Here is a 1,981-nt window from a genome sequence, read left to right as displayed (position 1 = left end):
TTATTATATTAAGATGTCTCTATATAATATGATATATTTATTTAATCTTGTACACACTTGTGCTTCAGTTCGGTCGGTTTAAAACATATAAATGTTTAATGTAACCATCGTTATATTTTTAGTATTTTTTCTAATTGCAACTATTGGAACAGTGGTACTTAGACAGGTGGATTAAAGCATGGAACGTGCTTGATTTCCCACGAGAGAGATGAGCGAATATCTCGACAGGAAAATGAATTTGGTCCAATCGTAGAGCTTCGTTCAAATCTTTTAAAATTTTCTATATCCACGACATGCATACGTATGAACAATTACTTACGTGCAATTTGAAATAGTTCATTTTAATGATTAACCATCGATAAAAGGTACTTCCCCTATGCTAATAATGGTTAGTAATAATCTATGATTTTGTTATCAGGTATTGCGATAAAGTGTTGATATTTTTTCTTTCTGAGCCATACCTTATTGTGTTTTTGGACTCGTTGAACGTGCCTTTATAATATTTTTTGTAGCAAGTACGTATTTATTATACATATGTATGTATATATATATTGTATTTTTTTTGATACTCTTTCTATTATAAATTTAAACATTGATAAATAGATAAAAAAAAGCGTAGTCAACACGCTTTTGATCAACACTGTAGGAATGTTCGTATAAGTTGTAATTAAAATTCAATTTCCGATTTTAATAACATGTCTATTTGTTTAAATCAGGTGCTTAAAGATGGACAACAAAGCTCTTATAAAATATTTAGAGCACGAATGGATGATTCGAGATTTGAGCCAAATTGACGAGAGTATTCTGCATGACGCTTATTCAATCGAAGACATCGATCCGACGAGTCGTGTACCATTTATTATATTGGACGTTTCTGAATCATATTTGAAGATTGTGAATTTGATGAAAGCGAACCAACTGTCATTGGGTCAAGTTGGTTGGATTCAAGTGAATAGAAAAGCTGAAACGGAATTTCATTTCGATAATTTTGGTGAGTTTAAAAAAACCACCGTCTTCCTCAAAGCGAAAAATGTCAAATATAAAATTTTTACGATAAGTGATAAGAATCCGCTTGAAATTATAATCAGAGGCTTGCCTCTAATCCTCAACATTGACCAAGTGAAGAATGCATTGAAGGAGAAAGGTTTTCACATATTGAAAACTACGAGACGTGTGGGTAAAGCAAATATTCCGACTACTTCAGTCGAGGTTCATTTGAAGGAATTCCAATCAAATAATATATTTTCAATGACAGAACTTCTCGGACTTTCTAGAGTTTCGGTAGAAGCTATAACAACAGAAGATATCAAGAAAGAGCAAGCGAACGCTTCTACCTCTTGTGAAGATTTAAAACATTTGTTTTTACCCGAATCTTTAATAATGTTACGCAAAATTAAGAGCTTGCGGTCTTCATTGACAGATTTGAATATTGTTAGTAAGCAGAATTTGAAACTATGGGACGTTGAAAGTTAGATTTAAGGTATATACGTACATATGTATTAATGTAGATACTTATATTTTATAAAATATGAAAAATCTCAATAAACTTCTTGTTTTTTATTGTTTTTATAATTGTAAATAGTAAGAATTGTAAATAGGTTTTTGAGCTATTTTTCCTATTATGTTGTACATTAAGATTAGAATAATATACTACTATGATTACTAACCAAATTAAATTAAAATTGTAAAATAGAAAATGATCAGTAGATCAGTAGCTATTAAAATAGATATACATAAGATGTATTTTGAACATAATTTCGTAATAATAAAAAGCATTTAAAATCAAAAATACAACGTCAAACATGTGATACAAATGTTTATGTTTTCATTGAATTTATTCTTGTATGTAAAATACACTTTTATTTAGGCTATTTTTTTCAAATGAAAACGATAAAAGAAAATATAATAGATTAGATGAGATAATTTTTAATAAAATGTAGATTAAGCTATACTATATGCTATATTTAATTATTATCACTCT

The 1,981-nt window shown here is 28.8% G+C and overlaps 1 protein-coding gene across 1 annotated transcript; it reads left to right on the top strand.

Moving 5' to 3' along the window:
* Window positions 1-457: 457 nt before the first annotated feature.
* Window positions 458-1,778, top strand: LOC143921330 (uncharacterized). Its single transcript, XM_077444577.1, has 2 exons — window positions 458-515; window positions 717-1,778. The coding sequence occupies exon 2, from the start codon at window positions 727-729 to the stop codon at window positions 1,471-1,473; it is 747 nt and encodes a 248-aa protein (XP_077300703.1). The 5' UTR covers window positions 458-515; window positions 717-726; the 3' UTR covers window positions 1,474-1,778.
* The last annotated feature ends 203 nt before the right edge of the window (window positions 1,779-1,981 follow it).

Source organism: Arctopsyche grandis, chromosome 13, assembly GCF_051622035.1.
Source record: "Arctopsyche grandis isolate Sample6627 chromosome 13, ASM5162203v2, whole genome shotgun sequence".
In the NCBI taxonomy this organism is placed as follows: Eukaryota; Metazoa; Arthropoda; class Insecta; order Trichoptera; family Hydropsychidae; genus Arctopsyche; species Arctopsyche grandis.
The sequence above is the reverse complement of the archived record's forward strand: the minus strand, read 5'-3'. Positions and strand labels throughout refer to the sequence as shown.